The 20,534-nt window shown below is 45.8% G+C and overlaps 1 protein-coding gene across 3 annotated transcripts in view; it reads right to left on the bottom strand.

The window, feature by feature from the left end:
* Window positions 1-12,238: 12,238 nt before the first annotated feature.
* ADGRF5 (adhesion G protein-coupled receptor F5) overlaps window positions 12,239-20,534 on the bottom strand; it is a 107,880-nt gene continuing 99,584 nt past the window's right edge. For all 3 annotated transcript variants that reach the window (XM_020912300.2, XM_020912299.2, XM_020912302.2), the window contains 5 exons: window positions 18,932-20,317; window positions 17,482-17,523; window positions 16,543-16,602; window positions 15,626-15,710; window positions 12,239-13,512 (listed from right to left, as the gene is read on the bottom strand). In XM_020912300.2, coding sequence (XP_020767959.2) covers window positions 13,433-13,512; window positions 15,626-15,710; window positions 16,543-16,602; window positions 17,482-17,523; window positions 18,932-20,317 — 1,653 coding nt within the window. In that variant the 3' untranslated portion in view covers window positions 12,239-13,432. The remainder of the gene's footprint in view (window positions 13,513-15,625; window positions 15,711-16,542; window positions 16,603-17,481; window positions 17,524-18,931; window positions 20,318-20,534) is intronic.

Below are 20,534 nucleotides of genomic sequence, written 5' to 3'. Positions count from 1 at the left end.
GCATCAGGGTCTTTTCCAACGAGTCAACTCTTTTTGTACCAGAATCCAATTCTCAAATACCTGTTTTTCCATCGGACACAATAGTGTTATTATTCTTTGAGGATCTTGTGTGTTAAAGAATTTTAAATAAAGGTTTCTCCTAGCAACAGCATTTGCTTTCCTCCTCTGATTCTAGGGGAAAATCTTTAATAAATTCAAATAGCTATTTTGTCAGTACCTTCAAAACGTCCAGAATTGTATGTGAATTTGTGTGTTTGTCCATGTGGAGGGAGGGAGTAATCATTCAAAAGGTCTTTCTCAGCTCTTTTTAAGTTTTAAAGTGTATTTGATCTACTGTTCCTGTATAAAATTATCTTAGTAACAAATTGAAAGTATCAGGTAGAAGAAAGTATTTGTATGTGAGGCGAACGTGATAACCACTACACTACGGAAACGGTACGAAAGTATTTGTAGACACACTTTCTTTCCATTGTTCCTAAGGAGACCACATTGCCAGGGGCGAGAAAGCTACAGGAGAGATCAAATAAGGAGAGCTGAGGTTCCCATCCTCAGTCAACACAAGCCGCATAAGAAGCTGGCTCTAGAAGTTTCCTAAAAGAAAATATCAGTACTTAAAGGCGCCTGAGTAGTCCAGGCTATCCCTTGTGTATGTGTGTGTTCAGTTGCTCAGTCGTGACCCCATGGACTGTAGCCCACCAGGCTCCTCTGTCCATGGGATTCTCTAGGCGAGAATACTGGAGTGGGTTGCCATTTCGTCCTCCAGGGGATCTTCTTGACCCAGGGATCAAACCTGAGTCTTCTGCATCTCCTACATTAGCAGGTGGATTCTTCACTACTGCACCATACTGCACCACCTGGGAAGGCGTTACATTATAAGCCTTCTAAGTATATACTTCATGGCCATTCTGGAAATAAACATAAGGTGTTAAGAAGAGTCCCTTTCATGCAAAGGTGTGAGAAGAGTCTGTAGCAGGCGCAACCCCCGCACCCAACACTAACTCTCCAGCCACAGGTACGTCAGCATCCCCAGGAGGGTTGGTTAAAACACAGACCTCAGCCACTGCCTCCAGAGTTTCTCATTCAGTAGCTCTGGGATGGAGTCTAAGAATTTGCACATCCAGCAGGTTCCCAGGTAATGTTGATACTGAGAACTGCTGCTTTAGTGAACAGAAAAGAGGCCTGAACTTCAGGCTCCCTGGCTACAGGCTTGAATGGGCCATCTATTAATAACTAGCCCTACAATTGTCATAAAATCACTCATACGCTTGGTCTTCCTTTACTAATCTGTCAAGGGACAGTAATAGCTGTCTACCTTCACTGTATTTTATTTAAAAAATATTTATTTATTTGGTTGTGCTGGGTCTTAGTTGTAGCACATGAGATCCTTGTTGCAACCTCTTTAATTGTGGCATGTGGGATCTACTTCCCTGACCAGGGATTGAACCCCAGCCTGCTGCAATGGGAGCATGGAATCTTAGCCACTGGACCACCAAGGAGGTCTCTAAGCCCACTTTAACGTCTACAGGGTTACAGAGCAATAAAACGGGATGATAGACAAGAACGTAGAGTTAAAATACGTGCAGAGTGCTGTTTAACTTTCAGATTGGAGAGATCTACTTTCAGTAAAGCTGGCATCCTTTCATGCTCCAGCAGAGACCGGAAAAGGAAGTGGTTCCATGTTTGCAGAAAACACTAGCATGGGCTGCCCCAAGATGAAATTATAAAGTGGCATTAAGGTTGGAGATGTCTTAACTTCTCCACCCTTTGTGTCACCAGCTTCTCCCTCTCTCGTTTCCTGTGTTCAGAACACTCCCCGCCATGGGAGTCTGTGTGCATCACAGGAAAGCAACAAGCGAGGTGGTGATGTGCACATGTTCTAGGTCAGACACTGCATTCGGCATCATTCTTGAGCTGTGTGACTCTGGGAAAGCGATTAATCTCTCTCTGCTTATTCATCTGCAAAATGAAGAGAAAAAGAATACTTCCTCCACCCTGTCAGGGGTTGTTGTCAGGCTTAAATGAGATTCTAGGACAGCACCAAACAAATAGCAAGAACTCAAGAAAAGTTAGTTAACATACAGGGTTATCAGTCTTTTTCCATGGAGGGTGCCTTTGCTATCATTTGCTGTGTCCCTCTGCTGAAGGTTGGTCCGTGTTAAGCCTCATCTCTCCTGGTGATCTAGTTTGTTAGAGGGATGTCCCGCACAAGGAGAAGGGCTGAGAGCTATCCCGAAGGCTATGAGTAACACCCCAGGCATATGACATTCCCCTGCAGTCAGAAGTCATCTGCCTCTCATGCAAGGCCAGGTCAGCTTGTCCTTCTTGCCCCAAGGGCCGGCCCTTTCGGCAGCTGTACTGTTCACTTCCCCTGAATCTCCTTGGATCACACTTTGGCTGCAGAATCAGCGGCCCCCTTGTCATTGTGTGTCCAGAGACTAGAGTAAAGCCTGACCAGCTGGCCGTGGCTGCTGGCCGATGTGTCGCTAGCCCCGGGACAGCTGCAGATTCAATACCGACGGAAAACGAAAGCCCAGCCCAGCAGTTGGTTCCTGTGGGTGAATGAAAAAAAAAAAGGGAATCAGACCATCCTGGTTCATCCTCTAGAAGGCGCATAGAGGGGAAAGGGGGAAGGTCCCTAGAAGCACGGAAGGCACCTGTTTGACTTCCCCAAGTTGCCTTCTACACTCCTGTCTGAAATGAGTGGACCGGGTGACTTCCGGGGCTGCTGTTAGCTTTGCTTTTAGATCAATAAACAAGATTCTGTCCGTGAAGGAGGATAAAAGACAGAAGGAGGGAGCGATCCCAGCTAGTATCTCTCAGAAATGCACTGTTGCTGCTGCTAAGCCACTTCAGTCGTATCCGACTCTGTGCGACCCCATAGACGGCAGCCCACCAGGCTCCCCCGTCCCTGGGGTTCACACCTGCCCACAAACCCATCACGCCCAGTGGCACTGCGTGCCTATAATCTGACATCCCTTTCTGCACCATTTCTTTTTCTCCTGCGAGGATCATAATATGAACGTGTTAGGAGGAGGACATCGAGAGTCATTCGTCGTGCCTGGGTTCTGTCATTCTTTTCGTGCGTCCCAAGTTTCTGGTCCCTGCCAGCCGCCCTCCAGACTCACCCACCCGCCGACAGTAGCTGCGCACCTTTGAGGTCCTGCCAAGGGGCTCCGAGGAGGCGCTTCCTCTAATAACCAGCAGGTGGCGATCAAGCCTCAGGAGAAGCCGGCGGGCTGTTGTGGGAGGAGCCCCAGCGTGGAGAAGACTGCCACTCATCAGCCCAACCCGCTGTCCATCAGAATTGTCCTGACCAGGGCAACTGGGCCTCTGGGCATGGGAAACACTCACAGTTCCAGAAAAGCAGTAAAGGGATGTGCGAATTTCCTCGATTAATCAAAATCAAAAGCCTCTTGTGTTTGGTGGGGTGGGGTGGGAGGTGGGCTGTTTGGCAGGATAGAAGACCCGGGAGGGTACCCATCAAAAGTGGTTCCCAAAAAGGCGGGGTCCTAAGTCCACCTTGGAACATGGGAAGTGGGAGGCGGCAGCCATCTGCTCAGGACTTGCCCAGTCAGTTCCTGTTTCTTTTCTTGATGAGGAAAGAGCCTGGTGTTTTTTGTTTTGTTTTGTTTTTTTCTTGTTGTTTTTTTGTTTGCTTTTTTTCTGGACTTCTGAATTTGCTTAGTTTCTAATAGTCATCAGCATACTTTGTTTGGGACTTGGCTCTGCATTAAAAAAAATAAAAACCTTGGGATGAGAACGGGCTGGAGTAACCCCCAAAGTTGGCCCGTTTGTGCAGCGGGACCACTCATGACCTTTCAGTTCTTCACCTCAAAGTTTTCAGGTGAAAAGGAAAGAATAGATGTCTAGATAATTATTTTTAAAGTAGACAAGATGCTTGTATCTTGATCAAACCCACACCACATGGAAACTAGTATTTGGAGATAAATAGCAGGAGTCTGGCACGGGGCTGGCTGCAGTAATTGTGCCCATCTTTCTTCTTTCTTTTCCTGTCTGCTTCGTATTCACTAATAGTAGAGTCATGAAAATTGTTTCCTCTTGAGAGCGTGTAAGAGGCTAAACTTCGACATCTGTCCACCAGGACACAAGGAAAGATGGGGCGGTGAGGTTGGTAAATGGGAACAATTAGGGGCTTTATCCCCACTCCGCTCCTTTAGGACCCGGGATGGGAACAGAGAGGCAGGGGGATGTGTCACAGGCCTGGCCCAGGGGGCAGTTTTGTTCTCTGCTCTCGGCCACTGCTTGGCATTGGCAGAGATAAAGGATGATTTGGAATGAGCCCCCAGAGGGGCAGGTGGCCTGTGAGTGATGCTGCTGCTGCTCCTTGGAGAGAGGACACTTGGAGTCCATCTGATGCTGGGGAGGCTGTATTCACAGCAGGCCTCCCCTGGGAGTCCACTCATCATGGCTTCATAGGCTTTCCTGCTTCCCCGGGCTTTCATCCCCTGCGACAGGCCCTCTGACCTGAGCTCAAAGGGCCCTGAGGTAGTCACGGCTGGAAGTCGATCCCTAGGGGTCCCCTCCTGCAGGAGGGCTCTGAAGGCACCTGGAGCTGGTCTGGCCTCTGATGGTTCTCCCTACACTGGTGGGTGACAGGGGTCCGGGGTATGCCCGCTGGGCTGTGTGTGCCTGAGGCAGGGTCATGCCTAGGACTCCAGGAAGACAGACTGGACGCTTGTGGGAAGCACAGAAGATCAACATTAAAGGCATGTCTTGGAGCAACATTGCCCAAAGATTGCCAACCCACCTATGTGCTTTGGGTCCTGCGAGAAAAGTCATCTTGTTACCTATAGGATGATTTCCTTGGAGGAAATCTTCGAAGTCAGTCATTTGTTGAGTGCTCCCTCACACCCCTGTGAGCACCTGATGAAGAGTACCCCACCCATCCTGACTCAGCGCTGTCCTGATGACCCTTGATACCCAGGCTTAGAACTCCCCTGGACTCTCACTAGGGTCACCAGAGCTTACTGTCCCCTCCCCAAAGCTCCCCTGTGGTCAGCCGCTCCCTGCCTTTCAAAGTGATACTGGAAATGATCTTTTGCTTTCAACAACTTATTATTATTTTATTTATTTATTTTTGGCTGTGCTGGGTCTTTGTTGCTTTGCGCAGGCTTTCTCTATTTGTGGCGAGCAGGGGCCACTCTTCATTGCGGTGACCTCTCTTGCTGTGGAGCACAAGCCCTAGGTCACACGGGCTTTAGTAGTTGCAGCTCACGGGCTCTAGAGCACAGGCTCAGTAGTTGTGGCACATGGGCTTAGTTGCCCCACGGCATGTGGAATCTTCCCAGACCAGGGCTCGAACCTGTATCCCCTGCGTTGGCAGGTGGATTCTTAACCTCTGGGCCACCAAGAAAGTCCTGAAAATGATCTTTTATTGGCATGATACTTGACACTTCCAAAACATATTCCTATAAACTATGCTTTGGGGGCTTAAGAATAGACTTGGGGGATAATTAAAATGATTCCCATTTTTCAGATGGGTAAACCAAGGTCCAGAGAGTTTAAGTGAAGGGCCTGGGAGAGTGAGGAACAGTGCCTTCTGCTCCCAGAGCTATGTTCTTTCTGCTACATCCCACCAATGAGACCTCAAGCTTTCCCTTCAACAAAGGAGGTGATGGGGATTTCTAGGCCCTTACTCCTTCCTGGGAAAGATGTGAAGCTGCCATTTTATGGGACTGATACCTCATGCTTGTCAGTGATCTCCAAGAACAGGGTATAAGAGTGTGGCTTTCAAGCCAATCTGGAGGGGCAGGAGTTGTATGGAAGGGAAGTATTGGGAAGAGATGGGAATACCAGACCACCTGACCTGCCTCTTGAGAAACCTGTATACAGGTCAGGAAGCAACAGTTAGAACTGGACATGGAACAACAGGTTCCAAATAGGAAAAGGAGTACATCAAGGCTGTATGTTGTCACCCTGCTTATTTAACTTATATGCAGAGTACATCATGAGAAATGCTGGGCTGGGGGAAGCACAAGCTGGAATCAAGATTGCTGGGAGAAATATCAATAACCTCAGATAGGCAGATGACACCACCCTTATAGCAGAAAGTTAAGAAGAGCTAAAAAGACTTTTGATGAAAGTGAAAGAGGAGAGTAAAAAAGTTGGCTTAAAGCTCAACATTCAGAAAACTAAGATGATGGCATCTGGTCCCATCACTTCATGGGAAATATATGGGGAAACAGTGGAAACAGTGGCTGACTTTATTTTTCTGGGCTCCAAAATCACTGCAGATGATGATTGCAGCCATGAAATTAAAAGACGCTTGCTCTTTGGAAGGAAAGTTATGACCAACCTACACAACATATTAAAAAGCAGAGACATTACTTTGCTAACAAAGGTCTGTCTAGTCAAGGCTATGGTTTTTCCAGTAGCCATGTATGGATGTGCGAGTTGGACTATAAAGAAAACTGAGCACAGAAGAATTGATGCTTTTGAACTGTGGTGTTGGAGAAGACAATTTTGAGAGTCCCTTGGACTGCAAGAAGATCCCACCAGTCCATCCTAAAGATCAGTCTTGGGTGTTCACTGGAGGGACTGGTATTGAAGCTGAAACTCCAATACTTTGGGCACCTGATGTGAAGAGCTGACTCATTTGAAAAGACCCTGATGCTGGGAAAGATTGAGGGCAGGGGGAGAAGGGGATGACAGAGGATGAGATGGTTGGATGGCGTCACTGACACAATGGACATGGGTTTGGGTGGACTCCAGGAGTTGGTGATGGACAGGGAGGCCTGGCGTGCTGTGGTTCATGGCGTCGCAAAGAGTCAGACACGACTGAGCGACTGAACTGAAATGAGCTGAACTGAAGTATTTGGGGTGGCCCAAAATGTCATCCGGGTTTCTCCACAAGCTGTTACTAATGAACATGAATGAACATGAACACCAATGAGCTTCATGGCCACCCCCAATATTTGGAGCCTTATGGATTTCTGGTCCTTCTACCTCCCATATGTGTAGCGTCTCTGCAAAGACTGGCCCAAATGATGTGGCAAAGCCTGTTTTAAATTCATTTTCCTACCCTGTATTCCTACAGAGAGAGGAAACAGAATAGCAGAAGCATTTGTCCCTGATTTATGCTCTAAGCTGTGTTCCCTGGTGCAGCAGCTTCTAGATACATGTGGGTCCTTAGCGCTGGAAATCTGCTGGGCACCTGTGGTGTAAAGAACACTCAGTTGTGAACACTTGGTGTTGAAACAAAAAGGAATATAAAATAGCTAATTAAGAAGTTTACATAAATTATACCCCGAAATGCCAAAATTTTGGATCTATCGGGTTAAATCAAAAGTATTACTGCAATTCACTTTTCCTCCTGATTTTTTGTAAAGTGGCTCCTAAAATATTTAAAATACATGAGGAACTTCCCTGGTGGCCCAGTGGTTAACTCTGTGCTTCCAATGCAGGGGGCTCTGGTTTGATCCCTGTTTGGGGAACTAAGATCCCACATGCTGTGAGGTTCAGCCAAAAACAAAACAAAACAAAACATGTGACTCATCTTACAGTTCAACCAGACCATTCTGCCCTCCCCACGTTCCTCAATAGTTCAAAATCCTTTTCACATAAAGGATTTGTAGGAAGCATGCTTTTCTTCCTATTTATATGAATAAAGTATAAACTTCATAAAGTCGGGGTGGGGGGAGGAAGTCTTCAAAATACAAAACTAAATGTCTTCCTTTCTGAATGGTGTGTATATTATTTTACAAAGAAAAACATCAGGACAGGGACTTCCCTATGGTCCAGCGAATATGGCTCCAAGCATCCACTGCAGGGGGAACAGTTTCCATCCCTTGTTGGGGAACTAAGATCCTACCTGCCATGTAGTGCAGCCAAAGAAAAAAAAAAGAAGTAAAAATATTCACACACACACACACACACACAGAGTAAAAAAAGACATCAGGGCAAATGACCAGAAAATTCCAAAGTCCTGTGACCCATGTAGGCATATGATGGCAGCTTACCCCATGAGAAATCAATGAATCTTTTTTCAGAACATTTGTTTATTTACTTGACTGTGCCGGGTCTTAGTTGCAGCATGCAACTAACTAAACTCTCAGTTGCAGCACGTGGGATCTAGTTCCCTGACCAGAGATCAAACCTGGGACCCCTGCGTTGGAAACTCAGTCCCTCCATGAGCCTCTTAAGGTATGAAAACGTTTGCAGTCCCAAACATGACCTGCAGGTGGCAGTACTTCACTGGTGGTGGGGGAGTTAAAGGAGACGTGCCCAGCATGGGGGGAGCATTCTAATTTGGTTTTTAAAGAGACAGGTCAGATGAACAAAAGCTTAGAGGACAGGCCAGCACCTGTGTGTTCAGATCTCTGCCCTGTTGGCCTAAACGCCAATGGTATATTAGTGCCTGGGCTTACTCTACCTGCCACACCGGACACGCGCAGTGTGGGGAAGGTTGTCAGCTGCAGAGCTGTGAGCCTCTTTTCATCTGGACAAATCAAGCTTTCCCACATGACACCCTTTCCCTGAATTGTCCACACACCTGGAAACCATGCCTTTGGGAAAGGTGACTTTGGTTTTATTTGCATATTCAGCAGACAGAATAGCATGGACATATTTGCAGCACACAAGCCGTACTACTGATACTGTCCAGAGAGACCCTTCTCAGTGTGACTACTCCTAGGGATAAAGGAAAGTTTGCAGGTCACCATGTCTCCATCTCAGACCTCATATAGATTCTACAGAGCAGTGTGGGGTCCTTAACTTCTTCTGAAAATAAAACGTGTGTTATCTCCCCTGGACAGTGAGCAGGACCTGTGTCTCTGATGAGATTACACTATAGGGCAAAGATGAAGGGATCTTACAGGCGTAAAGAAGGTCCCTAATCATCTGGCTTTGAGTTAATATCAAGGAAGATTATCCTAGGTGGGCCTGACCTAATCAGGTGAGTCCTTTAAAAATATGTCTGGAGATCAGAGACTGGAGAAGTACCAGAGATTCAAAGGGGCCACAGAAGTTCCTTTGCTGACTCTGAAGAAGCCAACTACCCTGCTGGGAGAAGACCACAGCGCAGGGGATGGTAAGACACCCCCAGGAGCTAAGGATGACCTCAGTCCTGTAACTAAAGAGTAGAATTCTGCCAAGCAACCGCTGAGCTCGGAGGAAGACCCTAGCTTTCAGATGAGACTGCAGCCCTAGCCAACAACTTGAGTTCAGCCTGGTAAAAGTCTGAGCAGAAGGTGAAGTTAACCATGCCCAGAAACTGTGTGATAACTAACGGGCATGGTTTTCAGCCTCTAACTTTGTGGTAATATGTCACACAGCCATATAAAACTAATATGGGAAATACTGGACCTGTTGCAGAAATATCTGTTGCTAATAGAACCGACAGGGCTCTGTTTTTGGCTGTCCATGAAAATGCCAACCAAGCCACATCCAAATGTCAGAACAGACATTTTTTAAAATTTGATTCCCCGACAGTCGGGTACTCAAAACTTTACCTCCAGGTCTCCTGCTTAAAGCCTCTTAAGTTTCTGGGCTCCATATGCTGAGTGGGAATGTGAATTGTGTGAGGAAAGATGTCAGCCCTCAGCTTGTGAGCTTCAGACAGCCCCCACCCACGTCCCCATGCCTGGAGAAGAGAAGTGACCATTCGCTGGAGAAGGAGTTAAATTCTGGTGGACGTGGAGAAGTCTGAAACAGCGGGAATAGCCTATTGCAAAAGTGGAGACAATTTATATTAACAAAAGCTTCACACCATCTTTTTAGATTTTTTTTTTATTATAAGCAGGGAAAAGACATAGAGCTATATGTTGTTGAGTCACTAAGTCATGTCCAACTCTTTGCGACCCCATGGACTGCAGAATGCCAGGTTTCTCTGTCCTTCACTATCTCCCAAAGTTTACTTAGATTCATGTCCACTGGGTCGAGAACCCCATGAACAGAGCTGTATGCTGGAATGCTATTAAGACACGACTGAAAATCCCAAGTCATAATTTTAGAAACCTATAGCATCTCACTTCAAAACTAATACCTCTGAAATGATTAGACATTGTTTTCAAGGATGTTCAAAAAATACAAAGCCCCTCCTTTATTTTGGACACTTGGGGAATCAGACTGCTGCTGGCCTGGGTCACTGACTTTCTCTAGGGGATGTAGAACCCCATTTGACAGCACCTTCCCCTGCCACAAATGAAATGTGTTCTGCCTACAGGGCACTTCTATGACCTCACTTGCTTCCTTTGTCTTCTAAAATGGTTGTGACTTGTGACTAAGAATAATGTCTTCTGCCACCTCTATGCTTGCTGGTTGCTATAATCTTTCTCATCCCCACAAAACTTTTTTTAAGTCTTCTAACCTCTCTGAAGTTCCCTACACAAACCACAAAGGACTATGTCTTCCCACAGTGTTTCTTAATTTCTGGCCTTAGCAACCTAGATCCTGAAATCCCCACGGACTTGTATTTACCTCTTTCTCCAAGTAAACAGTATGACTCGGAGGCGAGCCTGGCAGACGTATGACTCATCCAGGAGAGGTTGTGTTGTACTGGACTCAGAACATTATTCTGGGCTGAGACTACCTCTGCAGTTTGTATCCACTGCTCCCTGGTGGATGCTCTAACCTCACACCCTCTGGAGCATCAGTACAGACTCCACTTCAGGAAATGGACTTATCAGAGGGTCCCTTAATGCAGGAAGGTTTGGCGCGGTGGAACTGGCTTTATACACTGAGAGATTTCAGGGACGTGGGAAAGTAGTGGACACTTTCCCAATGAAGTAGGCGCCACATCTCCCTTTGTGCCAACACCAGAGTTCCCGTTCTTCCTTCCCTCGGAAATCTGCTGCCCAGAGCCTTCTGAAAACCGGTGACCCCAGGGCCAAGCAGGTCTCCTGCTGTAATTAACAGATTCGCAGACCACTCTTTTTTACAATGCTGAATTCTGTTGCTTGTTTCAGGGTATTCTTGGCAAAGAGCAGTGACTGAACTATGTCTCTTGCAGGTGAGCAGAAAAGCAGCATGTACTGTACTTCTCCAGTGTTTGTACAGCTTTTCTGGAAATGTGGATCCAGCACTGTGACTTGAAAGGGGGGAGGTATGTGCACACTTTGAGCGTGTGTGTTTGTGCACGTGTGTGTGTGTGTGTGTGTGTGCGCGCGCCTTGGGGATGAGGGGACAGGCCTCCGTTAATGAATGTGGGCAGAGAACCAGATCCCCATCCTGGGGAGCCCCACTGGAGGTTCCTGTCATTACAGAGGTCCCCTTCACAAAGTTCTGGACAACAGTTCCCAGAGGATCCCTAAGAAATGGGTGGAAGGTCAGTGTTTCTTATAGTTTTGTGATTTCGAACAGGAGAACCACAGACTTCTGAATGCAATGCTTTCCCTGGCTAATCACATCAATACTGTCTAACCCTGTCTCAGTTCTCATGGATAGAACCCCAGAAACCAAATCAGTAAAGCCATTCTTTTCCTGATGTCTAAATCGAATTCAGCTGATCATCCAGTCTAACCTCTGACTCTGTCTTCTCAGTACCAACTTCTGCCCAAAGTTGATCATTCCCTGGAGAGTTCTGAGCTTTATAATCATTTCCTTCAGGGACTTTAAATAATGAACTCTTCAATTGGGATAATGATGTGGTGATTTGCTGGCAAATGTGGGCGTAGATATGTATGTCACTTGTGAGTATGTAGAAAAAGGGGGGAAAAAAGAGTTCATTTCCTTGAAATGTGATTGGGACTTCTGTCTGTCCTATCTCCCCCTTCTCATAAAGAAAAGAGAGACAGAGGTAGAATTTAAAATTAAAAATAAAAGGAAGTTATTTTAAACAGTAAAATTATTACAAGAAAACTCTTTCAAACTTCAATGAATAAATGGTACTTGAATCTCAGCCTGTTTGGTCCGTTCTTCCTGATGGTTGGACCTGTTAGATCTGTCCTTATGAAGACCATATTGCTTATATTTTCAGAGAAGTGCCACATCTTTTATTCTATTTCATGATGGCCCTAGGATCAGACTTTGATTTGGAATGTTTGGTTGCTGTAGCTACAGTACATGGTCAACTTTGCTATGGATATGATTTTAATAAATATTTATATTATATTTTCACGAAATGCACACACACAGGTGAAACACACACGACATAGTTCACAAACAATCTCCACCATCTGTTCATCAAGGTGAAGTGTCATTAGGAGCATAGACTAGCCAGATGGAGAGCTTTTTCCAGAAGATTTCTAAGTAGTTAAAATAAATACCAATTAGACAGTAGAAAACTCTGAATGTATATTGGTCTGGGAACTTAGGAACTGAAAGAATTAACACAGAGAGAGCTATACAGCACATCCAGGGCCTCTAAATCCACAGTAACTACAAAAATAATAATATACAATGCTGTAAGATCATTAAAATCTTTTCTAGCATGCACAGAAAAGTACCTGGTTAAAGCTGTTAAATATAATTCATGACAGTTGGGAGGGTCTGTTTTCAGTGCAATATATCACATTTGGAAATGAATGGATAGACAAATATATATATTTTTGCTTACAAAAAGTGGAACAAACCAAAACCTAAGACTGTTCTGCTAAACTATTAATAATAAAAATGCAATCAGCAATTGGTCAGCTGGGATCTAATCATCTAATCATACTTCCTCTGTCCATTCATTCCTCTTAACTCCAACCTTAACACACAGTAACACATATATATGTGTTTAGCATCAGGAGAGTCATGTCTTCTGTGAAATTCTTGGAAATATCATCATTCACTTAAAAGCATCTTGATGATATAATTTCCACCCTATTTTTTTCATTGCCTTTTTTCTTTTTCTTTTTTGGTCTCTCTTAGCTAAGAAAACATCAGGGAAATATTGAGCTTTATCCATGGCTAATTTTCAGTTTTCATTTTGGAGTCATTTTTTAATTTTCAGTGTTGCATTATCTGAGTGGTGAAAGTACTGGGTCATTAACATAGGAATCTTAACATGTGGTCCTTATATTAGTCTTCTCTATATTTTTTTCCTCGTCGTTTCCTCCATCCCTCTCTTCTTTCTTTCTTTCTCTCTTCCATCCTTCCTCCCTAGAATTCATTGAAGAGTTTCCTAAGTCCTGGCCTTTTACTTATTATTTTAATCAAAGCTTATCTCTGGGCCCAGGGTGTGAAAAGGAAAAATGTCCCTGAAATTCTATTTTACAATATAGACAGAGAAGTTGGCTTGAGTTTCACTTAAATACTATACACATTTGGTATCACACAAGAGACAGGGGTGGGGCAGCAACATAAATGCAACAATTTCCTTTGGTCTGTCTTTACAAAAGAAAGCCTCTTCCCTCATGAAAAAGTCTCTTCAGCATCTGCTCCCAGAGGCCTGCGGAAAAAACATGTTACCCATGGCTTGGAAAGGATCTCTTTCTCAGAACACATCCACTGTTTCCCAAGAGGTCCCATGGGCTGGATTTTCCTGTCATTAGTTGAGCAATGAATAAGCACTGGATGTGTTTTCCAGGGATGAGCTGGTTGTTTCAGGGGTGGAAACATTGTATGTTCCTGAAAAACAGAATAGCACCTTAGCTGAAGGTCACGTCTTCATGATCACTGGGGTGTGAATCTCTGCTGATCGCCCAGGGGGCGCTCTCCTCCAAGAGCCAGGCAAGCCATGCCTGGAAATGAACCCATGCCTGCCCTCCTCCCCAGACCCAGAAGTCCTGGAGAACAAACCAAGCTGTTCTCAAGCATGCGTGGCAGCCGATAAGACAAGCACTAACTACTTCACATCACACCAGCAGCCAGATGCTACAGAAGACAGGGAGATCTTGACACGGGCAGCCCTCCGCATGCTGCCTCATGCAACAGCCTGGGGGCATCCATACGAAGGAACATCCCTGGTCCCCCTGTGTTGCTGTGACCTGGGGAAGCTCTCAGGAGGGTCTGAGTCGGGGAAAGGGAGGAAAGTAAAGAAAAGAGGAAACTGCCGGGGAAGAAGAGGCAGGACCAGGAAAGCAGTAGGAGTCAGGGGCTAACAGAAGTGCTGAGGGTGAGGGTAGCAGAAAGAACGGCCCTGGGGCAACTGCATAGGCTGATGCCAGCGTGGGGCGGGGACACAGCAGGAGAGCAGTGGGGGCTGTGTGTTGGGCAGGGGAGTGACACAGTGCCCACCCTACCATCAGATGGGCGGACTGCCACGGCTAGCAAGGTTTCCGTCATTGCCTGGGGAAGCCCTTGGGGCTGCTGACAACATAAACCAAAGTTACGGTGATTATGGAGCCCTCAAGTGATTATAGGCCACCTTGGATCAGCATGAATGACCCTGAAAGGCTGAGTGGCAGCGGCCCGGATTCTCAGGCCCTAGGACCTTGCGATCTGGGCCCCAGCTCTTGATCTGACTGGTTCAGAAACAGGGAACACACGTCACTGGCCTTACATAGTGTGTAACTCAGCTTCTGTGGAATCATTTCATAGAATTTTCACTGTTCTCACTTTAATGCAAATGCTAAACACCATCCAGGGCTTCCCAGGTGGCATGAATGGCAAAGAACCTGCCTGCCAATGCAGGAGACATAAGAGATGCCAGTTTGATCCCTGGGTCAGGAAGATCCCTTGGGGGAGGAAATGGCAACCCACTCCAGTATTCTTGCATGGAGAATCCCATGGACTGAGGAGCCTGGTGGGCTACAGTCCATGCCGTCCCAAAGAGTCGGACACAACGAAGCTACTTAGCATGCACAAACATGATCCAGCGACTGTGCTGGCCAAGGGGAACACTTCTAACATACTCTGGATCTCGGATGATTTCACAACAGATCCAACTAAAAGTGAAGGTCCTCCAGTTTCATGAGTAATACATCTAGCTGAAGCCCCAAATGCCAAGTTCTCCTAGCTTTAATAACTAATAGGCATTTCCAAAATTCACCAGAGAGCCACAGCCTGGAAGGCTTTTGACACATTTCATACATTTCTTCATTTGTGAGATCTGTTCAGTTTGGAGGAGCTAGAAGGAATTCTAGGGCCTGTTTTCCCTGGCAGGAGGTGAGGGGTTGGGGGTCAAGGGAAAGGGGTTTCAGCTTGCCAGAACAGCTGAGACCCACTGCCCAAAGTCATTCACATCCTTCATCTTATGTGTAAAAGGAGAAAATGTTCATTGCACATGTCCCTAATAGAATAGCTAACTCGAGTGACCTCTCATACGTATGCAAGGTTTTTAAAATGCCCGTGTGTAAAACAAGAACACTCCAAAAATAGAAAAAAGGAAAAAAAAAAAAAAAGAAGAAAGAAAGAAATGAAACTCACAGCATGGGATGCTATGGTAGGATACTCTAAATATATTCTTCGCTGCACCATAACCCAGAACGATGACCTACCTATTCTTATATAAAATGAATAGAAGTTTGTGTTTGACCAGGACAGCAATTAATGTTCAGTTCCCATTTTTATGGTGAATATGGTTTTGATGGAGAGTTCTCTGCAGGCTGAAGGCAGTTGCCCTCTGTACCAACATCCTGGTAGTTTTGGGAAAATATAAGCAAGTATTTAACCTCTGCCCCAAATAAGGCCATTGTGGGTCAATGTTATGAAGTGGACAGTTGGACACTAGGCGTGAGATTTCCCCCCAGGGCAAATGTGTTTAGGTCAACCCAGGAAAGATCTAGAGGACACTACGTACCTGTTTTACCAAACAAATTGTTAAATCTTCTTGATATCGGAGAGCTCATAGAAAATACAGGTGTAGATGAACCTATGGATGTTGACTAGAGAAGAAAAGAATTGAAAGTAAACATGTTAGTCCAAGGTCCTGTTTGAATCTGTAGAATGATTTCTTTGCTGCCCTTTTGTGGTCACTGCCTGCATCTTTCATCTCACCTAAGGAGAGGGCCTGGATGAACCTGAATTTCTATTTCAGACAAATTAAGCAGGAAAGCCTACTGGTGGCTCAGACCACTAAGAATCTGCCTGCAATGCAGGAGACCTGGCTTCAATCCCTGGGTCAAGAAGATCCCTTGGATAAAGGAATGGCAACCCCCTCCAGTGTTCTTGCCTGAAGAATTCCATGGACAGAGGGGCCTGGTGGGCTTAAGTCCTTGGGTGGCAAAGAGTTTGACATGACTGAGTGAATACTACTTTCACTTTAAGCAGGAAAGCCACCTTTTGAAACCCTGGAATCTCATCATAGGTATTAGGCAATCGACTTCCAAATATATATTTTACTGTTTGATAAGGTTTATTATCTTCTGAAATGTGAAAACAAATATTTTCCAAGAAGAACTACACAAAATTCATCATTATTCTTCAAATTGTGTTCTCAAGGCTCATAAATGGCCTTGAGTTTCCCCAGAAGATTGCTTCTCATGGAAATTTGGTCTTAACTTCCAGTTGATACTATCTGTGCTATTGGCCCCTATAATCCCTATTTTAAGATGTGGGGACAGCACCTTAATGCCAGTTCATTGACGTGGTTTTGATTAAAAGGCAGAATCAGGTACAAAGCAAGCACGGTGGAATAATCTATAATTATTACACTACACTACAATTGGTAGTGGAGAGAGAGGGGTTTTTCTAAGTCTCTACAAGGAAACTACTTACCTTTGAGTGCTGTGAGGACCATTTTGACCGTGAATATTTATTGAGCAAGGCTTCCTGCACCTGCAGAGTTTAAGGGAGGCCATTGTCAAATGCTGAAAAGGCATGGAGAGAAGGGAAGCCTTCTATTCTGTTGGTGGGAATGTAAAGTGGTAATAGCCACCATGGGCACCAGTGTGGAGGCTCCTTAAAAAACTAAACTAAGAACAGAGCTACCATGTGACCCTGCAATCCCACTCCTGGGCATATACCCAGAGAGCAATATGGTCCAAAAGGGTACATGCACCCCAATGCTCATTGCAGCACTGTTTACAATAGCCAAGATGTGGAAGCAACCTAAATGTCCATTGATAGAGGAATGCATAAAGAAGATGTGGTACATATATACAATGGAGTATTACTCAGCTGTTAAAAATAATGAAATAATGCCATTTCCAGCAACATGAATGGAACTAGATTGTCATACTGAGTGAGGTAAGTCAGAGAAGGAGAAATATTGTGTGATATCTCTTGTATGTGGAATCTAAAGAGAAATGGTAAAATGAACTTATTCACAAAATAGAAACAGACTCACAGATTTAAAAAATGAACTTATGGTTGTCAGGAGGGGAGAGTGGGGGGAAGGGATAGTTAGGAAGTTTGGGATCAACATGGATACACTGCTGTGTTTAAAATGGATAACTGCAAGGTCCTACTCTATAGCACAGGGAACTCTGCTCAATGTTATGTAGCAGCCCGGACGGGAGGGGAGTTTGGGGGAGAATGGATACATGCATACTTATGGCTGAGTCCCTTCATTGTTCCCCTGAAACTATCACAACATTGTTAATCAGCTCTATTCCAATATAAAATGAAAAGGTTAAAAAAAAAAGAGGCCATTGTCAACCTAACATGTCATGGCTCTTTAGACTTTTCTAGGAGCATGACTATCATTGTTCTTACCTTCTGATCCCAGAGGCATCCAAAGAGTAAAATGAATAATCCCTGAAAAAAAATCAGAAAGAAGTGCATTTTAATCATATTGTTTACTAATCATATTCTTGTCTAGCAAAATAGGAAGTATTGTTCACGTAGCATAGGATTTGTAAGCTACTTCTTTCTACAGCTGCATTTACGGTCAAGCAGATGACAATGATGTAGCAGGTCCATACCAAGGGACCTTCAATGTTACAATGTTATAAGGATATTTTCAATTTCCCTATTTCCACCCAATTGTAAGCTGGAGGTCCTGTTGGTTATGTTATTAAACATGCCTCTTATGCCTATAGCAGCCCTCACAGTTGTAATGTGGTCATAGAGAATGAGGTAGAAAAATCAGTCCCTCCTAGTCAAGACATCATTAAACGTGAACCTTAGACTTTGGAGTAGCAGGATTTGCGTGGTCTTAGCATGAGCATCTAGGTTGATGTCTCAGTGTCATCCCAAGACACCGTGCCTTCTCACCAATGCATTGGAGCCTAGGGTTACCATTCATCTATTGGCTGAATCACAATCAAGCATCCCCTCCTTGTGCTCCAAAGGCTTGTTGTCTGTACCTCTGCTAAAGCCCTCCTAACAATGTGACTTGTATTATAATTAGTTTTGCACTGCTGGAGAGCAAAGGGAACGTCTTTTTCATTTTCATATGATGAAAGTGAAGTTGCTCAGTCGTATCCAACTCTTTGTGACCCCATGGACTGTAGCCTACCAGGCTCCTCTGCCCATGGGATTGTTCTGGCAAGAATACTGGAGTGGGTTGCCATTTCCTTTTCGGGGGATCTTCCTGACCCAGGGATTGCACTGCAGGCAGACTCTTTACCATCTGAGCCACCAAGGAAGCCCATTCATATAATGAATGGAGCAGAATTCTTCCAGCCTTCAGCAAATGTTACCTGAGGACCTTCTATGTGGTACCGAGCATTTACTTCATTTGTCAAATGGTTACCCAGCTCCTAGCCTGTTCCAAGGTCTTTGCTGGAACTAGGGATATACTGATAAGAAAGACAGGTGCTTCCACCTCACCAAGGCAGAGCTCATTTAATGCTTGTGAAAATCAACTGGAGAGGCTGTTTGGTTTAATGGTGGTACTTGCCTTTAGGATATAATAGACAGCATCAAGATAACATTGGATAAACAGCAGAATCCAGTGTAGGGGAGGGACTTTCCTCCTATTTGCATCATCATGGCATTTAGCAGGGAGGCACATATGCAACTAAATTATAAAGCAGGTGATAAGAGGTATGAGGTTCCATGGGAGCAGAGGAATGTGCCTTTTCTCTTTCATTAAGTTCTTGTCATTACTGTTCTTTAGGGCCAGGGCCTCCCCTGAACTCAAACCCTTCCCCATTCCTACCTTTATTTGTGTTTCTATCATTACAGATCCTCGCTGAGAGTGCTGCCCTGCGGAACATACCTGGAAGGCATTGAGGAGGGTAAACACAATGTGGAAGACAGCATTGCTCCCCTGGAACACGGTGGCCAGACCGAAACCCCAGGTGAGCCCCAAGAGCGGCGTGAGGACCCCAATGCTCTTGGTGATCTGGAACAGGCTGCTCTTCTCCTGCTTGCTCGGCTTGTCCCCGATGGAAGGCCTCAGGATCTTGGTGACGACCACGACCGTGATGGTCATGTTCACCACCACGATGACCAGGGCTGGGATGACGAAGGCCAGCAGGGCCTTGGTGTCCTCCCAGTTGAGCCAACACGCGTTCTTCCTGGTGTAGACCTCCCGGGGCTGGGTGGCCCCCACCGTGATGACGGAGATGAGCAGCGGGCAGCCGTACCCCAGGGAAAAGGCGATAGTCTTCTGAATGGACTTGCTCGTGTCATGCAGGATGAAAACCAGGCGGTAGAAGAGCATGAGGCCCAGGGTCAGCATCCAGAAGAAGACACTGAGGTAGAAGAAGTGGACGAAGAAGGTGGCGGCCACACAGGCCGTCTCGTTGAGTGGGAAGCGATGGTCGTGGATGGCGGCGGCCACGATGAACCAGACGTCAGCGACCAGGAGGGAAGCGGTGATGTTGACAATGCAGATGTGGCGCATAGAGGAGGTCCGGTTCTTGGTCACCGACTTCCACACCACGGCCTCCACGACGAGGCAGGCTGCTAAGCTCAAAATGGAAAAGCACAGCCCAATGTAGGAAATGATATCCAGCAGGATTTTCAGGAGAGAATCGGGGTCTGGGGAGTCAGGGGACATGAGGATGGAGAAGGAGGTGAGGTGCTCACAGCTGCAGGACACGCTGTCCTCGGTGACTGCTTTCACATAGCACCCGCTGCTGTCCCACCCCCCGGTGTGGTTGGCGAGGTCGAAGTTCCAGAAGACACACTGCGGTATCCCGCCCAAGGGGTGGTTGTTTTTGAAAGTCATCAGAATCCTGAATGGCGTGGTTATGCTGCGGCTGACGGTGGTGGTCATCACCAAGCTGTTGGCAAAATTCTCTCCTGGAACATCCTGGTCAAGGATGGTTTTGAGAGTTGGGAAAGCCACGGTGACGACAAATGAATCTGGCTGCAGGTGTTCCAGCTGGCATCCATTGATAGTCACGTTGCCCCAGAGGTCAGAGTCTAAGAAAACAAAGCTCTGCCTATAGGATTGGGGGTGGCCGGGTTTTATGACCATGCTCTTCATCTGCACATTAGGTTGGGAAATGGTGCTGTCTTCTGCCCGTAAAACTCGGGAAAATCTTTCCACTGAATCCAATAGCTGTGAGCTATAATTGGTTTTTTGTTCCTGTGACATCTTCCAGGTATTCAAGGCAGACTTGCCAAGGATGATGTTGACCGTGGAGAGGACGTGCTGTAATTGACAAGGCATGGGATCAAACCAACTGAATGTTTTCAATCATAAAAGAGAGAGAGAGAAAAGAACATCTCCTTGGAAACTGGTTAAGTGGATATATGCATGCGTGCATGCTCATTTGCTAAGTCATGTCAGACTCTTTTGCAACCTCATGGACTGCAGGCCACCAGGCTCCTCTGTCCATGGGATTTCCCAGACAAGAGTACTGGAGTGG

This window comes from Odocoileus virginianus, chromosome 27 (genome assembly GCF_023699985.2).
Source record: "Odocoileus virginianus isolate 20LAN1187 ecotype Illinois chromosome 27, Ovbor_1.2, whole genome shotgun sequence".
Classification (NCBI taxonomy): Eukaryota; Metazoa; Chordata; class Mammalia; order Artiodactyla; family Cervidae; genus Odocoileus; species Odocoileus virginianus.
Note: the sequence above shows the minus strand (reverse complement) of the source record. Positions and strands in the feature narration are given on the sequence as shown.